Genomic DNA, 18,787 nt, shown 5'->3' with positions numbered 1-18,787 from the left:
TAAGTTTTCACCTATGGGGTCTGAGAAGTAAGTAGGAATCCTCGCAAAATTGCAAGTGCTATAATAGACATGAAAACGAGGTCCTCGAAAACGGTTACAGAGCAAGAGAAAACCTGATTGGTAAGATTTACTGTGAGGTGGCCTGACAAAGTAATTCATCAACAGCAGTCGCTCAAAACACTGACGTCACATAAACATCTCGGTAGATCCCCCTAAAACATCTGATAGAATTTGACATTCGTTCCTAATATTTAAAACTCCTCTAATACATGGAAACTAGTAATACACGGAAGTGTTCTTAATAAGGTAACAGCCCGCAGCGAAATACTAGAGGCATTTCCATTTAAGTCGATAACCTTCATCTTTGTGCTTACAAGTATTTTTGCCTATGCAAAAAGGCAAAAATAAAGACTATTTCCTCTTTCGGAAAGATAATTTAATTATGCAGAAATCAAACAATTGCTTGTCTGTCAAGGCCAAGAGAATCACCTAAAGAACTGTCCGAACTAGTAAACAGGTAGCTAAGAGCTTTTCCATAGGTCATTAACCAGTAAGAAAACATAGTTGAGGGGGGAAAAAAAGAAAACAATTTATAATAGCAACTAAAAATACAAAAGAAGAGAGATTGAGTAACCTACATAGAGAAACAAACTTAACTAAAGGATAAGTAATTTAAGAGACATGTTGCCAGATTGAATCAATATTGTAGTAACAGCAGGTGTCGTGGAAATAAATGTAACAGTGATTAAAAGAAATACCAACAATATCTTTTAAGATTTAACAAAGTAAAATCTATGTGAAAGAATAAATGCTCTCTGGTAGCATTTATTCATGCATTTATCATGTATTTATGTATTCTTAACAGTATAAGAATGGACTATTTACTAGGTCTGTTACAACTATAACTATAAGGCTTAAATTATTAAAATAGTGCACTATTGGTATAAGAATAGATAAGTTAACGAAACAACGTAGAATGGCTAGAAACAGGCTAAATATAGAAAGATTTGTTCTATGACAAAGCGGCATCCTGAAACCAGTGATGAATAAAATCAGTCATTTAATAAATATTATTATTAAAAACGAGTTATAATTCTATCTCAGAAAAATGTAATAATTCTATTTCAAACATAAAATCAGTTGCAGGTAGATGAAAGGTTGACGTGTGGAAAACAAAACCATGAATATCATAGAAGAAAACTAGGTTACATACCTGGACCACCTAGAGTGAATAGATGCCAAACGTGCCTGCCCCCAAGGAAAGAAATTAGGAAAGGCTGACAGATTTGAGAGCATAAAATTCAAAGCTTTTATGTAGCTATTCAGCCACTAGAGAGGTAGATACAGAGTTACCCAGGGCGAAAGATGTTGAGTAACTTGTTGAGTAAAAATGCCGGCCCCCCGAAAACTGTATGTTATAATCCCACTTCTGTTTTTTTCTTTTCTTTTAAGAGAAAATGCATCAGGCCCTATTTAAGGCTCACAGCATTTAATTCTTTTCATACACATTAAACACACACAGGACAAGAGCACTACGTCTTATTCCCCAACAATCCGTGGACCCTAGAAAGCTCAGGACTGCAGCTTTGTGTGTAAATTCCTTTGGAGGAACTCCTGACTTCTGTCTGGAATCATCTGATTTGTCTCCTCCTAATCAAGTAGCAGAGCTGTCCTCCCCCAACCAATCAGGTTATCTGTCTTCTTAACCAATCAGTGTATCTCTCTCCTCCCAGCCAGTCAGCTGGGCGGTCTTCTCCCAACCAATCAGCTTGTCTGTCTCCTGCCAGCCAATCACCGGACCTCCCTGCCCAACCAGTCAGCTGTCTGTGGTTACCAAGGCTGGGAGCAGACACTGGTTAGGCTTGGCCAATGCCAAAGCCCACCTGTTCCTGGGACCTCGCCGCATGCCAGAGACTTGGGTGGAGGAACGAAGAAGTCAGGGAGGCCTCAAGGAGAAGGTGCTGTACGAGGGAAGGTAGTCAGGCACGCGAGGAATAGACAGCTTGCCAATCTGACTTTCCAAGGCACCCTAAGTGAACAAGCCAGTTTAGGGCCATTCTCTTTCATTCCCTTCTTTCCAACAGCTCCCCCAGACCAACAGGTCTGTATAGCTTCTGGGCATCTTGCCGAGGACCAGAATTCCTTCAACAAGAATGCTGAGCTTTTCTTCCCTTCTCTAATTTAGACAGAAAGGATTGAAAATGCAAACACCTTGGCAGGGCCTTCAGTCGCTAATCAAAGATCTAAGTGACTCTTACTTTGAAATGGATAAGGGAGATGGAGGGCTGTGTCACTTGCACGCTGGAAGACCGCTTCCCAATTTCAGGTAGAACCGGCTGACTCTTCTCCCCTGAATGCACGCTATGCCTGGAGATGTTTTGGGGACGCCGCTGAGCAGAGACTGTGTTCTGGGCAGCCCAGCGAGCAGAGGTGGCGTGGAGGGCTGGCTGGGAAGGGTGAAGGGCGGATGCTGGGGACGGCGGGGTTCTAAGCCTAGGGGACCAGAGCCAGGCAGAGGAGGAACTGGAGGCAGAGATGGAATGAGGGTTCTTCGACTCCAAGCAAGAGGACCCTGGGAACCCCAGTCACTCACTGCTGAGCACCTTGCCCTCAACAGTGCCCGGGGGCCGTGTGACGCCTCCGATGTCCTGGTGATGGCAGAGAAGGCAGATGCCTGGAGAGGCAGTTTATGCCAGGCCGCCTGGGCTCACAACTTGTCCTCTTCCGGGGAAAGCAGAACCAAAATAGGAAATCATGAACTCTTTCTCACGTCAGAGAGTCATTTTCAAGTTAAAAAAAAAAAACAAAAACCTAACCTGTGCAAGTGTATAGTAAGCCTTCGTGGAAGACACATTGCGCTCGTTACTGAGGGAACCAGCAAGATGGCAGAACTTTTTTAAAGGATGGTATGAGACCCTTGATTGAGGGAGTTGCTCACAGGGGGCACCTGGGTGGCTCAGTCGGTGGAGCATCCAACTCTTGATTTTGGCTCAGGTCCTGATCTCACAGTGTGTGAGTTCGAGCCCCGCGTCAGGCTCCGTGCTATCCGCCCTGCTCTCTCTCTCTCTGCCTCTCATCAATAAATAAATAAATAAGATAGATAGATAGATAGATAGATAAATTAGATAGATAGATAGATAGATAGATAGATAGATAAATTAGATAGATAGATAGATAGATAGATAGATAGATAGATAAAGCTTTGAAGACAAGTTCCCCATAGAAGCGAGAATACGTTTGCAAAATTAGATACAAAATTAGTTGAGATGATAGAGGAGGGTAATGCCATACCCTGCAGGGTTCTCTTTTCTACCGAACAAAAGTCAGTTCCCTCATCTGACGTCCCCGGGTTCGCCTCTCGTTTCCAGAACCTGAGCCCTGCCTGATTCATCAGTAGCGAAGAGTAAATTAAGCCAAATTACCCTTCTCTGCACGACCCTTCAGTGGGCTTCTTAGAAAGTGCTTTAGTGAGATTTTCGTTTCAGCCTGTGGGACTGTCGTTGCCTGATTCCTGAGTGCCCCCACCCACAATCCGCCCCCCCCCCACCGCCCCCAGCTGAGGGAGGCAGTGGGGCGGAGGCTGGAGTGGAGGCCACGGGAGAAGCTGAGGCTGAACCACTCAGCAGAGTCACCAGTACTTGGTCTGAGGCCACCGTGGCCTCACATCCTGGAGCTGTGAGGCCTTTGGCAAGACATTTCCTTAATTTATAGGAGCTTTTTTCTTTTCTTTTTTTTTTTTAACCTCATCTGTAAAATGGGAGTATAATAATGCCTCCCCCCCTTAGAGCAATTTGAAGGTGAATGCTGGCCTCCGTGGATCTCACGTTGCTGGGGGCAGTAAGGATGGGGCAGCGGTACCTTGAGAGACAGGTCCTGATCAGGTTACGGGGCGAAGATGACAGGGGACCATGGGCCCTTCACCAAGGAGCCATATGGAGCCAGTTGCCATGGCGATGAGCGAAACAGCCGATCCTGCTTTGATGTGGCTGGGTGGTGGAGGAAGTGGGCAGGTTATCAAGCCTTCGGGCCTCCCCCTTCTTCCTGACTCCACCCCAATAGGGTGGCCTGGCTGCCTCCGCTCTGGGGGTGGCAGGAAACCTCACGTCAGTGCCACTGGGTCCTGCCCACCGCAGCCCCTTGGATTCAGCCCACATGTTTGTCAAATATTTACTCCAAGCCCCCGCCAGCTGTGTAGACCACACCGCTCGCCTGCAAAGAATGTATCTGTAATCCCGAGGGGCGACAGGGGGCATCATATGTGTGAGTCACTGTGCGGCCTTCAAAGCCCGCAGACCTCGGTGGCTGCACCTCCCCTCCCCCGATCACAGCCCTAGGGGGTGCAGGGAAGAGTAGTACTATTCCCAGGTCAGACCTGAGAAAACGGAGACTCAGAAGTTTCATGTTTCTTGCTGTAAAGTCGGGTGTGAGGGAAGGAGGAACATGGGCGGGCTGTGGTATGACCTACGCTTTGTCACTTACTAGCTGGTTTCCTCGGACAGGTGACGGGAGCTCTCTGAGCCTCCCGGTCAAAAGTAGGATCGTGGGGCGCCCGGGCGGCTCAGGCTCAGTCGGTTCAGCGTCTGATTCTCGGTTTTGGCTCAGGTCATGATCTCACAGGTTGTGGGATCGAGCCCCGTGTCGGGCTCTGCACAGACAGCTCGGAGCCTGCTTGCAGTTCTCTCTCTCTCCCTCTCTCTTTGCCCCTCCCCTGCTCAAGAACACTCTCTCTCTCTCTCTCAAAATAAATGAACACTAAAAAAAAGTAGGACCATCATTGTTGATGGTGATGATGATGATGGCAATGGTTGGGTTGGTCTCATCTGTCCTCAGGAACCTCCTCCCCCCCGACCTGGGTATTTACTATTATTCCCACCTTCCAGAGGATGAACCTGAACTCCAGACATTGCCTACGCTCACGTAGCTGACAAGAGCTCTATTCCCTTGAAGTTATGTCTGTTTGATTCCCAAAACCATATCCTTCGATGCCAGCAATGTATTTTCACATCTGCATAGAGCTATTTCTATGCCAAGAGGCACAGGCAGACCATTGTGCGTGACTGGAAAATCCTGGGCTGTCCCAGCTGCCATTTTTTTTTTAATGTGTATTTACTTTTGAGAGAGAAACAGCACATGAGCAGGGGAGGGGCAGAGAGAGAGGGAGACACAGAATCAGAAGCAGGCTCTAGGCTCCGAGCTGTCAGCACAGAGCCCGATGTGGGGCTTGAACCTGTGACCATGAGATCATGACCGGAGCCAAAGTTGGACGCTTAACCGACTGAGCCGCCCAGGTGCCCCATCCCAGCCACCGTTTTGTAAGCACTTTCCTGCCTGGGCCATTTCCCCTGCTGCTTTGCTTTTTACTTGCTGCCTTTGACCTTCTATCAAAGCAGGTACAAACCTGGGCTCGATCACCTCTGCCCATCAGCTGGTAGCAGGTGAATTCTGAATATTCTTCAGTGGCAGTAAATCTCCCTTGGGATCTTAGTGATCATAGACATTTATATTTCATACTTTTTTTAAGTCTCTGATGACGGAATAAAAGGCATAGATTCCTTGAAGCAAAGTCAAACATCGTTGACTAGCGGGTGGGGGTTTTAGTCACAGAACATCTCACCCCAAATGCATAGGTGTCCCAGGAGAAACTGAGGAACCATTACAGGGTAGAGGAGGCTAGGCTACATGCGGTGTGGGACTCTGGATAGGATCCTGGAACCGAAAGACAACATCATGGCCAAAGATAGACTTCTTGTATCACAGAGTCACGGGGGAGAGATGTTGGGAAAGGAGGGAGCAGCTGTTCCAGAAACCACAGGGCGTGATGCGTTAGAAGTAAGCTGGTTGCCCAAAACAGAAACCCCAGAATAATAGTTGTGGCAACTCAAAGGGGTTTATTTTTTTTTTTCTTACATTTAAAAAAAAAAATCCCACTGGAAGGCAGCCCAAGGTTGGCACAGGGCTGAACATTCCAGAATCATTTCTTTTTTCTGTTTCACCATCCTTAGCAGGAAACACTGCCCTCGGTGTCACTTCTTGGTCTAATGACCGCAGGAGCTGTGGCCATCATGTCCCCATTCCAGTTAACAGAAATGAGGAAAGGGAGGTTGCAAAATGGGGTCTTCCAGAAGCCCCCACCCAACACCTGCAAGGAAGGTCAAAAAATGTGATCTATCAACCTGTGCCCTTTGGTGAAGAAGAGGGAAGGGTGTTGGGGAGAACAGGTCCCCGCCATGTGTGATCCACTAGTAAGAGTGGCCTGGCGGAGCCAGACTGGGCCTGTCGGGGGGCGGGGACCACTGGCTGGGGCAGCAGGGTCACGCCTCACTCCCCCCAGGCCTGGTGGCCCTGCAGAGCTGGAGGCCATCCCGCAGGCATCTCCGTGGGTTCCTCCAGACTCTGTAGAACGAACCAAGGACCTGCGTCCCGGTGACTCCGTGAAACCAGGTGGGGCTTGCTCAGGGGCTCCTTGTGTGCAGGCAAGGCCTTTGAGCTTTCTTCCATAGCAAAAGGAATGTGTACGAAGGGTCAAGAGACCTCACTTGGCTGTGTGTTCTGAGGTTGGGGCGGGGGGAGGGGGGGACGGTCGGCGGGGGGGGGGGGGTGAGTGATGTCTCCACTACAGCATTTCACTGGGGGGCCTGCAGGGGGCCAGGAGGGGAGCTGGCCTCTGTCACTCACCCAAGTGGCCACCAGATGGTGTCCCAGGTCCCGATGGCAGTAGCCACTGTTTCAGGGACTTTCCCATCAAAATAAGCATAACTTCAACCTCTGAACATGTGACAGTTACCTAAGAGAAACATCAAACAAAAGGCCCCAAATCAAAACAGTTAGGTCCTTGGGGCGCCTGGGTGGCGCAGTCGGTTAAGCGTCCGACTTCAGCCAGGTCACGATCTCGCGGTCCGTGAGTTCGAGCCCCGCGTCAGGCTCTGGGCCGATGGCTCGGAGCCTGGAGCCTGTTTCCGATTCTGTGTCTCCCTCTCTCTCTGCCCCTCCCCCGTTCATGCTCTGTCTCTCTCTGTCCCAAAAATAAATAAAAAAAAAAAAAAAAAAAAAAAAAAAAAAAAAAAAAAAAAAAAAAACAGTTAGGTCCTAAATTAGAATAGCATGAATTAGTAATTTTCCACCACTGATGAAACAAAAATCGTGGCCTTTCTGTTTACAGCTGTCTCTGACCCCGGTCTTGGCTTTGCACCTATCCAGGGGGATTGCCTTCCTCCTCCCGGCCCACACCCAGTCGCAGAGTGGCCCTGCCCCCTGACAGGGGCCCCCTTGAGGCTGCCTGCCCCCCTGAATCCCAGCCCCTGCTTCTGGTGCCCTTGTCGGTGAGGAGGGCCAGTGTTGTTTAACCTTACCGTGGTGGATACACAACCGAATCCTTACTGTCAAGGCTCGGTTTTCCAGCCGCAGACCTGGGTCAGGTCGCAGGAGAAAAGGAGAGACTTTGGGCTGACGAGGCCGATGAGGCTGGAGAGAAAGGCTTGGGGGTGGGGGTGTTGTGGCCAGGGGCAGGGACAGGACCCAGCCTGGGAGGGACAGGGTCAGGGAGACCCAGCTGTCCTAAGAGCCCGTGGGAAGCCAGGCAGGGGCGCGGAGGGCCGTTGGAGACCCAGCTGGGGGCCCGCACACCCTTGGGAGGGCCCCCGTGCCTCCAGATGGCCAGAGAACTCCTAGGTGACAGCAGGCCGGCCGCCTGGCAGCCTCAGGCCCTGTGCCCACCGTCTCAGAGGAGCGGATCTGCACGGGGCCTGAGTCTCGTCCCCAGGCCCCCGACCTCATTGGCCAGGGCAGGGTCACAGCGAGGCACGATAAACCTACCGACTCTCGTTTGTTTTGGCAACAGGAATCTCCTACCAGCGGCTGGTGAGGGCCGAGCAGGGCCTGTCCATCAGGAGTCACCGCAGTTCTACTGTGTGAGTGCTCTCGAGGGGGGTCCCACATTCCCACACCCATGCCACCCCCCCCACTCCATGCATCTGGCTTTCCCTCCATCACTGCACCCCCAAATCCCCAGCCACCAGCAAAGCCTTCAAGAGGACCAGGAACCCCTTGGGGTAGCTGGTGACATTTGGTACATAGGTTTGTTTCTCTGGGCTGAGAGGCTTTCCTCAGATTGCTAAACGGCTCTGAGACTTAAAAACGAAACAAACATTAAAAACCACCCGCATCAATCATGCCAGGTACAGGGCAAGGATAACCTCGCTCTACCCCTGTTTTCAGATGAGGAAACTGGAGGTCAGAGAGGCCAAGTGACTTCCTGAAGGTCACACAGCTATTGAGTGTCTGAGCCAGGATTTAAACCTCGGTCTTACTCAAAAGCCCACGAGCTTTCTACGATGTATTTCCGCCTGTTACTAAAATAGCATTTTCCGGGGCGCCTGGGTGGCTCAGTTGGTGAAGTGTCTGACTCTTGATCTCGGCTCAGGTCATGATCTCACGGTTCCAAGAGTTCGAGCCCCGTGTCGGGCTCTGCACTGACAGCACGGAGCCTGCTTGGAATTCTGTCTCTGTCTCTCTCTCTCTCTCAAAATAAATACACTTTTAAAAAAATTAATAAATAGCATAGCATTTTCCAAACCATTTTGACTAGGACCTACCATTAAAAAAAAAATGCATTTATTTTTTTTTTTTTTTTTAATTTTTAATTTTTTTTTATTTTTTAAGTCATCTCCACACCCAACGTGGGGCTCGAACTCACAACCCTGAGATCAAGAGTGCCGTGCTCCACCAACTGAGCCAGCCGGGTGCCCCTAAAAAGATGCATTTTATATGAAAGCCTGCTGTACACACACACACACACACACACACACTGAAACAAGCTTTAAAAAGTGAAACTCACGGGGCACCTGGGTGACTCAGTCGGTTGAGCGTCCGACTTCAGCTCAGGTCACGATCTCGCGGTCCGTGAGTTCGAGCGCCATGTCAGGCTCTGGGCTGATGGCTCGGAGCCTGGAGCCTGCTTCCGATTCTGTGTCTCCCTCTCTCTCTGCCCCTCCCCCGTTCATGCTCTGTCTCTCTCTGTCTCAAAAATAAATAAATGTTAAAAAGTGAAACTCACCCCTACCCCCTAGGATGGGCTGTGTCTCAGTCTATTCTATTTTATTTAAAAGGCAGCTGTGATTGTGATCCCCCAGAATGATTCCATTATCCACTCATGGGTCCCGGCCGGCCAAGCATGTGGCTGCCGTTTCACCCGAATGCTCGAGAGCCCAGAGACCCCGGCTTCCACCAGCTCAGAAAGAACAGCCACCCCGGCCCTCTCACCCCCAGCACCAGGGGCTCACTGCACACTCACACCGTACAGCAAACACCTATGAGTTCCTTCTAATAAAAACAAACAAAACAAGCCCGAGGCAGGCTTTGGGAGAGGCAGAAAGGGTACAAAAATGCTTCCGTGTCGTGAGTAAACAACGCTTACCCAGGGCTGATCACCAGACCCTCTGCACTTACTGAGCTCCGGGCATTGTGGGAAGTAAAGCATACTATGATGTCCAAGTGTCACATCGGCCCCTGGAAAAAGGGATTTGTCAGATCTGGGGCCCAAAGAGGTTAGCAGGAGGAGCTTAGAACAGAGTGGTGGTCTCGTTGTCGGCAGGAGGGAACAAGCGGGCAGAGAGAGCGCGTGCCCGGCTGGTCCCGTCCGGCACACCAAGGACTCAGCACGGGTCTCTGGAAGGAGTGATCAAGCACTCAGTGAAGGAGGGTGGCCCAGTCACTCATGCAGGCCTGCCCCCTTCTTACAAACAGAGAAACCGACATTAATTTCCCCCTTGCACGATGGGTACTCTGGCAGAGCCCGGTCCCGATGGCACCTGCTTCTCTGCACCGGGTTTAAACACCGCGCAGGCCAGTGAGGACGGGAGCCGTGCGGGCAGGCCATCCTGAAACATCTACAGCTGGGACAACCGGGATGGCTCGAACACACTTGGAGAAAATGCAGCGGCGGGCGGTTGGTGCGGGTGACGTGAGAGCAGTCACCTGCGGTGAACTGTTAACTGAGTGACTGACACCTTGGGGGTTCGCCTGGGCGTGGCTGAGATTTTCCATGACCAGCAAACGTAAATGCCGGCTCGGAGCCCAGGGTCCGGCGATGGGACACGCACAGGTGGCTGGGCACATGCTCCCCTCCCATCCCCGTGAGACCCTGGGAGGTGGCTCTCCCAAGTTCAAGAAGAAGTTCCACTTGCAAAGGGTCTTTGAAAATACTGGCTGCAAACTATCAAAAGCAGACCGTAAGCTTTCCCCTCAGAACTGGGACCCTTGAGCCCCCGGCCCAGCTCCTGGCTGCAGGCCCTGCCGGGCGAGCTCCAAGGACCGCCAGACGCCAGACATGAGGTGCGTGGCTGTGCTGCCCTCCCCACAGCCCCGTCTCTGTGTCCCCAGCACCGTGCTGTTGTTGAACCCGGTGGAGGTTCAGGCCGAGTTCCTCGCCGTGGCCAATAGGCTGAGTGCACCCGGCCACTCGCCCCACAGCGCCTACACCACGCTGCTCCTTCACGCCTTCCAGGCCACCTTCGGGCCCCACTGCGACCTCCCAGGCCTGCACTGCAGGCTGCAGGTATGTGCCCGGGGCCCCTGGGGTTTATTTAGCATCACTCCCCTCCCATCAGAGCAGAGTCCCTCTCTGGCCCTGTCCCGGTGCTGCTGTCTCCCGGGTACGCCGGCCTCCCCCAACCCGGGCCAGCCCGGCCCCTTCCCTTCTCTGGGCCGCAGCGACGAGCTCGGGACTAGCACTCCCCGCCCCCCCAAGTTGACGGTGCTCTGGCCCTGGTCTGGGCCTTTCTCTGGCGCCCGTGTCCCGAGAAGAGGGGCCCTGGGCAGGAGGCTCGGCTCCCTGGCCAGCTGTGAGTGCAGGTGGGTGACGAGGCAGGGAGGAGACCGGTGGGTGCCGTCGTCGGCGAGACCCCAGGACCTGGAGGAGTGGGGCCGGCGAGCCGCGGTTCGGCAGCAAGCCCGTCTGCCCCTGGGGTTTCAGTCCAAGAGCCTGGCCGAGCTGGAAGACATCTTCACGGAGACCGCGGAGGCACAGGAGCTGGCATCCAGCATCGGGGACGCGGCCGAGGCCCGGCAGTGGCTCAGGACCAAGCTGCAGGCGGTGGGAGAGAAAGCCGGCTTCCCTGGAGTCTTAGGTGAGGCTCTTGGGAGAGCCGGGCGCGTCTTCCCCACGGCCAAGTGAGCATCCCAGCCGGCCGGTGGGTCTGCTCCACACAGTCCTTCGGGGACCCCCGGCTGTCATTACCCTGATGTTAGGGTTGGCCGGCCATGGCAAGAGAGAAAGAGAGTGCTACCTGGGGGCGGGTGGCTTCGTTTTCCCACCAGAGATCATGCAGAAGGATGCAGTCCTCACGGGTCCCTTTGGAGGCCACGCCTCACCCCCAAGGAGCCTAGAAAACATCCTTTCTGCAGCTCTGCCCCTTCCAGGAGAAGGGACGCGGTCTTCTGTCACCCACACCCGATGAGACAGTGCCCTTGTGCTCCCGTTCGGGCCCTGTCAGGGGAGGCTCGGAGGCTGAGTTGGCCGCATCCACACAGCCTGTAAAAAGGCCTGGCACCTTCCTGGGCTGCTTGAACGGAGGGTCCTCAGGCTGCGAGCCAGGTGTCCCAGCTTCCCACTGAGTCTCGTGTGGCCCATGCTGGCGTCTTGTCTGAGACCCTCCCAGCCCTCACCACCCGTCCCCCTGTCGTTACAGACACCGCCAAACCCGGCAAACTCTGCACCATCCCTATCCCGGTGGCCAGGTGCCACACCTGCAACTGGAACCAGGACAGCTTCGGTGAGTCCCCGGTTGGGGCCCTCGCGGTGCCCGCTCCCGTCCCCCAAAGCGGCCAGGGCGCTTCCTGTTCCCGGGTCTGTGCACCCGCCTCCCACCGGCCCCGTCAGCTGAGCAGAGCAGGGGGAAGCCCTGAAGTCCCGGGCTGGCCTTTAACCCCCCTTCCGCCCTCTTCTCCTCCGGGCCAGTCGGCCTGAGCCTGTCGCCCGTCCCCAGGGTGTGCGAGAGGGCTTGCAAGGGCCCAGACACCCAGACGGTGCCTCCCCTTGCAGACGTCCTGCAGGAAATCCTGCTCCAAGAACAGGAGCTGCTCCAGCCAGGGATCCTGGGGGACGAGGAGGAGGAGGAGGAGGACGATGACGACGACGACTTGGAAACAGAAGGGCATTGCGCCCAGAGGGACTCCCTGCTCTCCACCAGCTCCGCGGTCTTCCACGACTCCACCCTGTCCCTTGCCTCCTCCCAGGCCTCAGAGCCCACCCTGTCCCGCCAGCTGCTGACCTCCTTCGTGTCAGGCCTCTCGGACGGCGTGGACAGCGGCTACGTGGAGGACAGCGAGGACAGCTCCTCCTCGGAGTGGCCCAAGAGGCCTGGCGGCCAGGGGCACCGGCTCCACCGCCGGCCGGGGCAGAAGTTCAATAGGATCTATAAACTGTTCAAGAGCACCAGCCAGCTGGTGCTGCGGCGGGACTCCCGGGGCACGGAGGGCGGCGCGGACGCAGCCCTGCCCCTGCGGCGGGCGGGGAGCCTCTGCGGCCCCCTGGACGGCGCGGCCCCGCCGCCGGCCTCCCGGCCCCAGCGCTCCCGCTCTCTGCCGCAGCCCAAGCTCAGCGCCCAGCTGCCCAGCTGGCTCCTGGCCCCCGCCTCCCGCCACCAGCGCCGGCGCCCCTTCCTGAGCGGGGATGAGGACCCCAAGGCGTCCACGCTCCGCGTCGTGGTCTTCGGCTCCGATCGGATTTCGGGGAAGGTGGCTCGGGCCTACAGCAATCTGCGGTGAGAGCAGGGGCGGGGGTGCGGGCGCCGGGGCGGGGAGATGGGGGGGGGGGGGGCCCGGGCTGCGGGCTTAGGGCCCTTAGGGTCCCCGCTTCTTACCACCTTCTTCCTCTGCCAGGCGACTGGAGAACAACCGCCCCCTCCTCACGCGGTTGTTCAAACTCCAATTCTTCTACGTGCCCGTCAAGCGGGGCTCCGGCGCCTGCCCCACCCCTGCGAGCCAGACGCCCCCACTCCCCGCGGACTCCCCTAGGCAACCCAGCCCTGCAGTACGTCCCCAGCCCCGCGCCACGCGCCGTGGGGGCGCAGAGTGGGCGCCATCCATCGCCTGTGCCTCGAGGGGCACCTCGTTCTGCGCGAGCCTCGCTCCCAGGAGTGGCCCCTGCCCTGCGCTTGGGGGCGACCCTTCGCTGCGTGACGTAGACTAAAAGCTGTTAGACTTCTCTCAGGGCCGCTGCGGGGAGGCTCCGCTTGGGGCCGCGGAGGGCGTGGGGGGTGCGCAGGGCCGTGGCGCAGGGACTGACCCTGGACCCTCCCCCAGGAGCTGGAGAGCACCAATGATATCTCCCACTACCTCGGCATGCTCGACCCCTGGTACGAGCGCAACGTGCTGGGTCTCATGCACCTGCCGCCGGAGGTCCTGTGCCAGGTCGGTGGCCCCCGCGGGGCGGGGGGAGTGGGGGCACCTGCTGGAGGCCCCCTGGTTTGGGGGAGGGGATCCAGCCTGGAGCCTCCAGGGAGGACCAGGAGGTCCTTGGAATTGAGCGGGAAGGGTGGGAGGAAGGCTGGGCTGTGGGTGCCCCCCCCCCCCCCCCCCCCGAGCATTCTGTGTCCTGCCGGCCACCTGCCACTCTGGCTCCGCCCCCCACCCGCAGCAGTCTCTGAAGGCTGAATCCCGGCCCCTGGACGGCTCCTCTGCCCAGCTGCCCATCCTGGCGGACATGCTGCTCTACTACTGCCGTTTCGCCGCCCGGCCCGTGTTGCTGCAGGTCTACCAGACGGAGGTGAGCCCCGCCCCTCGGCGCCGAGCCCCGCCCCTCGGCGCTGGCGCCCCCGCCCCGCCCCCTGCCCTTGCAGCCCGCGGCCTCGAGCAGAGAGGGGCGGGGGCTGCCCTCTGATGCCGCCCCCGCCCTCTGCAGCTGACCTTCGTCACCGGGGAGAAGATGACAGAGATCTTCCTCCACTCCCTGGAGCTGGGTCACTCTGCCGCCACACGTGCCATCAAGGCTTCGGGTGAGTGCCGCCTGGGCCCCAGGGGGGACACGGGGCCAGCGAGCCCCCCCCCCCCCCCCCCCCCCCCCCCCGAGACGAGAGGGAGTGACGGTCTGTCTGTGTGTCACAGGTCCTGGCAGCAAGCGCCTGGGCATCGATGGTGACCGGGAGGCCATCCCTCTAACACTACAGATTATTTACAGCAAGGTGAGGCCGGTGCTGGGGGCCCGGGTCCCTCTGGGGCCTGCTCCTGCCCCTGCCTCACCCAGAGGCAGCCCCCTGTGTTCCTGGGCCCCAGTCTTGCAGCCGGGAGAAGGGGAGGGAGTGGACATCCTTCTCCCCTCCAGTGTTCTCTCCCCCCACCCCCGCCCCCACCCCCCAGATGTGCTCAGCAGCTCCCAGCTGCAGGGCTGAGGGTGAGAGGGGCAAGGGTGCAGTGTCCAGAGGGAGAGCCCCAGGGTCTGCAGGGCTGGGGTGCCCCGCGGGGTGTGTGGGAGCTGGGACCCGTGTCGGAAGGGAACCATAGGATTTGTGGGGTGCAGGTGGGAGGGGTGGCATGGGTCTCTGAGCATCACACCCAGGGTACAGGCCACGAGAACCTTGACCTCAAAGTGGGGACACCCCCCCCACCCTCTTTCCTTCCTTCTTTCTTTCCTTTCGACATTTGAAAGATACTCATTAGCCCCTACTCATGCTGAGCTCTGCTGGGGAGGGGAGACAGCGGTGAGCAGAGAAGGCTAGGCCTTCTCTGCGACTTTCCCGGAGGAGCAAGACGGGAAACAACAGAAATGGCCAGGAGAGTATCAAAGAGCGGTGAGGGGTGACAAGGCAGTAAAAGGGTTGATGGGACAGTGATGCTGAGGCCGGTTACGTGTGGCGGCCAGGGAAGCGGGCAGGAAGGACTGACTACTCACGGAGCACTGCGTGTTGGGTGTTTGGGGAATACCTCCCATGTCCCAGACCGGGGGATTCCCAAGAGTCATCAAGTGCTCACAGTCCAGAGGGAGCAGTAGACATTGCTTAGATGATCCCACATGATACATAACTATAACTCTGTCAGGTGAAGGAGAGGTTCATGGTCCCTTGAGAACCTTTAAGAGGATCATTCAACCTGGTCAGGAAGGCTACACAAGGCTTCCCTGAGAAGGGACATGGAGTCAGTACTGGAAAGAAAAAGAGGAGTTAGTTAATTAGGCTAAGAAGAGAGGGATATGCTCTCCAGGCAGAGAGAACGGCATGTGCAAAGGTCCTGTGGTGAGAGGGAACATGTCATCACAGGGCGCTGAGGCAGGCCAGAGGGGCCAGAGCAGAGACGGTGCATGGGTGAGGCTAAAGGAGCTGGCAGGGCCACAATACCAAGGGCCTTGATTTTTGTCCTTGTCCCAAGAGCCGTGGACACCCTTTGAAGGGGCTCAAGTTGGGGGTGGGGCTGGGGGATGTGTGCCATGATTAGATTTGAGGTCTGGAAGCTCCCTCGGTTTGGAGGGGTCCGCAGGGGATGCGGGAAGGCCAGTTAGGAGGCTCTGGAGTTGGTTGTCTGGGGGGAAATGGGGGTGGCCTGCATGGGGGTGGTGGTGGGTTCTGTGAGCAGCAGGGCGTAGGGGCGGATCAGAAAACGGGAGGCCCAGACTCCTGGCTCTCAGTGTTCCAGGACCAGAAGCGGCCCAGGTCCAGTGCGGGGAGGCCGTGAGTTGGGGGCAGGTCGAGTTTGGGCGCCCTTGAGAGACAGGAGGAAGTGAGACGTGCAGTTGCACGGATGGGCCTGGCCTCAGGTGCAGGGGGGAGATGGCTGTGTGGGTGGCCTTGGGGAAGGAGCACGGAAGGCTTGTGCTTGGAGAGACTAGTGGGGCAGAGAGTGGGGGGCCAGGAGGAGGCACCCTGAGCCCCGTGCCGTGTGATGGCAGGCAGACAGGCCCCGGCCAGGGGCAGGTGGGCGAGGCAGGGGGTGCAGACAGCAGTGAGCACAGCCAGACACTCCTATGAGGTCAGGGGAGCCGAGGACTGAGAAACGCACTTGCACCTGGCAATGCGGAGGTCCCGGCGAAAGAGACGTCCGGACCCCAAGAGGGGGCTCCAGCCTGGCTCTGGCCGGGACCTCATGCCCGTGGGCCCCTCTCCTCCTCCCTTGGGGCTCAGCCGTCTCGGAGATGACCCTTTGAGATGCTCTGAGCTCTGGAGCCCTCCGATCCATGGACCCGGCCGGGCACCCGGCGCTCCTTCCTGCAGTCATCGAGGTCTGTACGGGGTCAGACAGCTCTTGGTGCACGAGCTAGCAGACTCGGGTGAACGCGTGCCACCGGTGGGTCTGGAGCCACCTCTTCCGAGAGCAGGTAGCGGGCCCGGGGGACCCCGGCTGAGAGGGTGCGGCCCCGCTGTGTTCCCAGGGGGCCATCAGTGGCCGAAGCCGCTGGAGCAGCATGGAGAAGGTGTGCACGTCCGTGAACCTCAGCAAGGCCTGCCGGAAGCCGGAAGAGCTAGGTGAGCGGGCGGCGGGGTGCAGGTGGGGGCGGGGCGGGGCCCTGAGCCTGGCCTGAGCCGCCCCCTGCCCCTCAGACTCCAGCATGGAGGCCCTGACGCTAAACCTGACCGAAGTGGTGAAGAGGCAGAACCCCAAGTCCAAGAAGGGCTTCAACCAGGTAAGGGCACCGCTCACTTCGCGGCCACGTGGCCCGTGGCCACGGCCCGGGCATATGCAGGTGCCTGAGTGTGTGCGCATGCGCGAATGGATGGGGTGCGGTTTGGGGTGTGCACTCCGTGGGTATCAGGGGAGGAAGGAGGGCCCTGTGGGAGGACGTGTCTGCGTGCAAAGGCTCCCGTGTCAGGGACCCTGGGCCTCCCGAGGGGGGGCAGTGGGCTTTGTCCGGGGGGGGGGGGGTGGGGGGGGGGGAGGAGCTTGTTTCTTCTAGACTCGGGGAGGGTGGGGGCCGGGGAGGAGGCAGGGCCTGATGGAGGCCGTCAGCCTCTGAGAGCTGCTGCCGGGCTTGGGGACAGGCCCAAGGGACAGAGCTGCTGAGGGCTGGAGTTCGAGGGGGCCGGCGATCGGGGCTGACGGGGGCCTTGCTTCCAGATCAGCACGTCACAGATCAAAGTGGACAAGATACAGATCATCGGCTCCAATGGCTGCTCCTTCGCGGTGTGTCTGGACCAGGACGAGAGGAAGATCGTGCAGAGTGTGGTCCGGTAGGAAGGGGACGTCCAGGGAGGGGGCCCACTTCTGCACCACCCCCTGGGACCCCGGAAGGAGCTGCAGGGATGCGGGGGTGGGGGCTGCCCTTACCTCCCGCCTGCCCTACAGGTGTGAGGTCTCACCCTGCTACAAGCCGGAGAAGAGCGGCCTCCGCCCCCAACCCCAGAGGACCCCCGACCAGCCGGCCCAGGCCGCGCCGGACATCTGCTCCCTCCTCTGCCTGCCAATCATGACGTTCAGCGGAGCTCTGCCCTAGTGGGGCCCTCACCAGCAGCGGGGAAGCCTCCTCGGAGCCCCTCCCCACGCAAGGGGGGTGCCCGTGAGGGTCTCGCTCCCTGGGGGGAACTGAACGGCCCTCTGTTGCATTGGGTCCTGCTGTGGGTCCCTGCGGCTGGCAGGGGCTTGGCGGTTTCTGGGTCCTCGGGGCTCTGTTTAGGAAGGACACAGGCATTAGGGAGGGCGCGGCTGGCCACGCAGCCCCTCAGATCCCTCACGTAGACAGGAGAGGGATGGAGGGGCTGACCTCCAAAGGCACCGGCCACTAGTGTGGTCTGGGATCCTTTCTGGAAAGATCTGAGCCTCTGGTGCTCTGGGGTGTGGCTTAGGCCTCCTGTCCCAACGTTGGCCAGGCCCCCCCTCACTTTGTCAAAGACTTGGGGAAGCCTTTGTATCTGCGGTTCAGAGTCCCCTCTACTCTGCGGTTCAGGTGGGAGAAACAAGGATAAGAATTTCTTTCCAGACCTTCAGTACCCCACCCCCACTTCTCTCTCTCTCTCTCTCTCTCTCTCTTTCTCTCTCTCTCTCTCACACACACACACACGCACACACACACACATGCACGCACGCAAATTCCCCGGGTATTCTGAAAAACAGCACTAATCCTTTACCTGCCTGCTGTCAGGACATAGAAGACATTCTCTTTCGAGCCCCTTTCTGGGTCTGAGAACTGGGGGGACAGGACAGGCACGGATTCAGTAGCAGCTCAATTACCTTCTAGCTGAATGACCAGAAGGAAGTTAATTAGCCTCTTCCAGCCTCCACCTCCTCGGCTCTACGACCTTCGACCTTCGGGGGTTGAAAAGAAATTGTCTGCAAGGTGCCTGGCCCATGGCTGGCTCATGGCCAGTGCTCAGGAAAGATTAGCAGCCTCACCCTTAGGCGCCAACTGCCCTTGTGTGGCGCTGGGACACTCTCACGGCCCCTGGGACAGTCCTCATTCACGCCTTTCCGATTCATCATTGAAGCAGGACCAAGACTGAGGAGGTGGGGAGGGGTCAGTGGAACGACCTTGGCGAGGACAAGAGGAGGGTGGCACGGGAGTCCCCAGCCTTTGCCGACTTCTCTCCCAGATGGGACCCCGTGACCCCCACTCCCGTGTCACTCCTCAGGCTGGTGCACATTATGTGCGGAGTCTTGCAGCCCAGAAGGTTCACGGGCACTGTTCTGGTGCCTGGGCGAGATCCCAGAGCGGGTAGATCAAGAGCCTGGCTTTGCGGGGCTTCGTGCCTGGCTGGGGGCAGGGCGGGGGGGAGGGGGTGGCGGAACGCGAGAGCCAAATATGTTAAAGCCGCCAGGTCGGAGCGGTTTGGAAGGAAGCAAGTGTGCGCTAGGGTCATAGGGTGGAGGGCAG

At 57.3% G+C, this 18,787-nt stretch overlaps 1 protein-coding gene across 3 annotated transcripts in view; it reads left to right on the top strand.

Moving 5' to 3' along the window:
- The window catches only part of PIK3R5 (phosphoinositide-3-kinase regulatory subunit 5), a 69,473-nt gene extending 51,666 nt beyond the window's left edge, over positions 1 to 17,807 (top strand). For 2 of the 3 annotated variants that reach the window (XM_058704855.1, XM_058704857.1), the window contains exons 6-19: positions 7,838 to 7,907; positions 10,378 to 10,552; positions 10,970 to 11,123; positions 11,685 to 11,768; positions 12,038 to 12,758; positions 12,877 to 13,027; positions 13,300 to 13,407; positions 13,634 to 13,762; positions 13,898 to 13,991; positions 14,101 to 14,177; positions 16,355 to 16,448; positions 16,524 to 16,606; positions 17,038 to 17,150; positions 17,266 to 17,807. In XM_058704855.1, coding sequence (XP_058560838.1) covers positions 7,838 to 7,907; positions 10,378 to 10,552; positions 10,970 to 11,123; positions 11,685 to 11,768; positions 12,038 to 12,758; positions 12,877 to 13,027; positions 13,300 to 13,407; positions 13,634 to 13,762; positions 13,898 to 13,991; positions 14,101 to 14,177; positions 16,355 to 16,448; positions 16,524 to 16,606; positions 17,038 to 17,150; positions 17,266 to 17,413 — 2,201 coding nt within the window. In that variant the 3' untranslated portion in view covers positions 17,414 to 17,807. The remainder of the gene's footprint in view (positions 1 to 7,837; positions 7,908 to 10,377; positions 10,553 to 10,969; positions 11,124 to 11,684; positions 11,769 to 12,037; positions 12,759 to 12,876; positions 13,028 to 13,299; positions 13,408 to 13,633; positions 13,763 to 13,897; positions 13,992 to 14,100; positions 14,178 to 16,354; positions 16,449 to 16,523; positions 16,607 to 17,037; positions 17,151 to 17,265) is intronic. The other variant, XM_058704858.1, reaches the window with a different exon arrangement.
- The last annotated feature ends 980 nt before the right edge of the window (positions 17,808 to 18,787 follow it).

The sequence above is a fragment of the Neofelis nebulosa genome, chromosome 16 (assembly GCF_028018385.1).
Source record: "Neofelis nebulosa isolate mNeoNeb1 chromosome 16, mNeoNeb1.pri, whole genome shotgun sequence".
Classification (NCBI taxonomy): Eukaryota; Metazoa; Chordata; class Mammalia; order Carnivora; family Felidae; genus Neofelis; species Neofelis nebulosa.
This window is presented reverse-complemented; position numbering and strand designations above follow the sequence as displayed.